The 926-nt window shown below is 35.7% G+C and overlaps 1 protein-coding gene across 1 annotated transcript; it reads left to right on the forward strand.

The window, feature by feature from the left end:
• The first annotated feature begins 226 nt into the window (after positions 1–226).
• Positions 227–664, forward strand: LOC144439155 (uncharacterized). Its single transcript, XM_078128426.1, has one exon. The coding sequence runs from the start codon at positions 227–229 to the stop codon at positions 662–664; it is 438 nt and encodes a 145-aa protein (XP_077984552.1).
• Positions 665–926: the final 262 nt, after the last annotated feature.

The raw sequence follows: 926 nt of genomic DNA on the forward strand, positions 1-926 counted from the left end.
AACCAGTCACACAAGTACACCATGAATGATAAACCATTGAATTCAGTAACAGAAGAAAAGGATTTGGGTGTATTGATTCACAACTCATTGAAAACCAGTCATCATTGTGCAGCTGCAGCTAAAAAGGCAAACAGGACACTAGGTATCATCAAACGGAACATTTCACACAAATCAAAATTCGTCATCATGAAGTTGTTCAACTCCTTAGTCAGACCACACATAGAATATGCCGTTCAGTTTTGGAACCCACACTACAAAAAAGACATTGACCTTCTCGAAAATACAAAGGCGAGCTACAAAGCTGATACCAGAACTGAGAAATTTAAGTTATGCAGATAGACTAAGGACACTAAATATAACCACTTTGGAAGAACGAAGGCGGAGAGGTGACTTGATTCAAGTGTTTCGTTTAATCAAGGGATTTGATAAAAGTGACTATGAGCTACTATTTAAACTTCACCAAACCAGCAGGACAAGAGGACACTCACTAAAACTTGTTAAATCTACAGTTAGACTGGATACTAGGAAATATTTCTTCTCTCAGCGTGTCATATCTCAATGGAACAATTTACCAGAACACATCATCCAAGCCAAAACTATTGTGGACTTTAAAATTAGACTGGACCAGTACATGAACAATACAAGGGATTATATGAGCCTTTGAGGCTTTCTTCCCTTTCTTGCCATGGTTAATTTACAACTATGGCAATCACGTTAAATCACGTTAAATCACGTTAAAAGTAATTGAAAGAGTATATTACTTTTACAATTGATATGAACGTTCTAAATGAGAGTGACATATAGACATTCATTGACAATTAAACGTGTGTTAAACCTACTTCTTTGTTTTGGATTGGAAGTGGCAAAGAAGGTAAAAGCGTATGAACAGTTCGTTAATTTGTGTACAACAACAAATATTTTATACA

This window comes from Glandiceps talaboti, chromosome 8, assembly GCF_964340395.1.
Source record: "Glandiceps talaboti chromosome 8, keGlaTala1.1, whole genome shotgun sequence".
Lineage (NCBI taxonomy): Eukaryota > Metazoa > Hemichordata > Enteropneusta > Spengelidae > Glandiceps > Glandiceps talaboti.

Coding starts and splice junctions, on each gene's coding strand:
- LOC144439155 (XM_078128426.1), top strand. CDS start 227: ATGCCGTTCAGTTTTGGAACCCACACTACAAAAAAGACATTGACCTTC.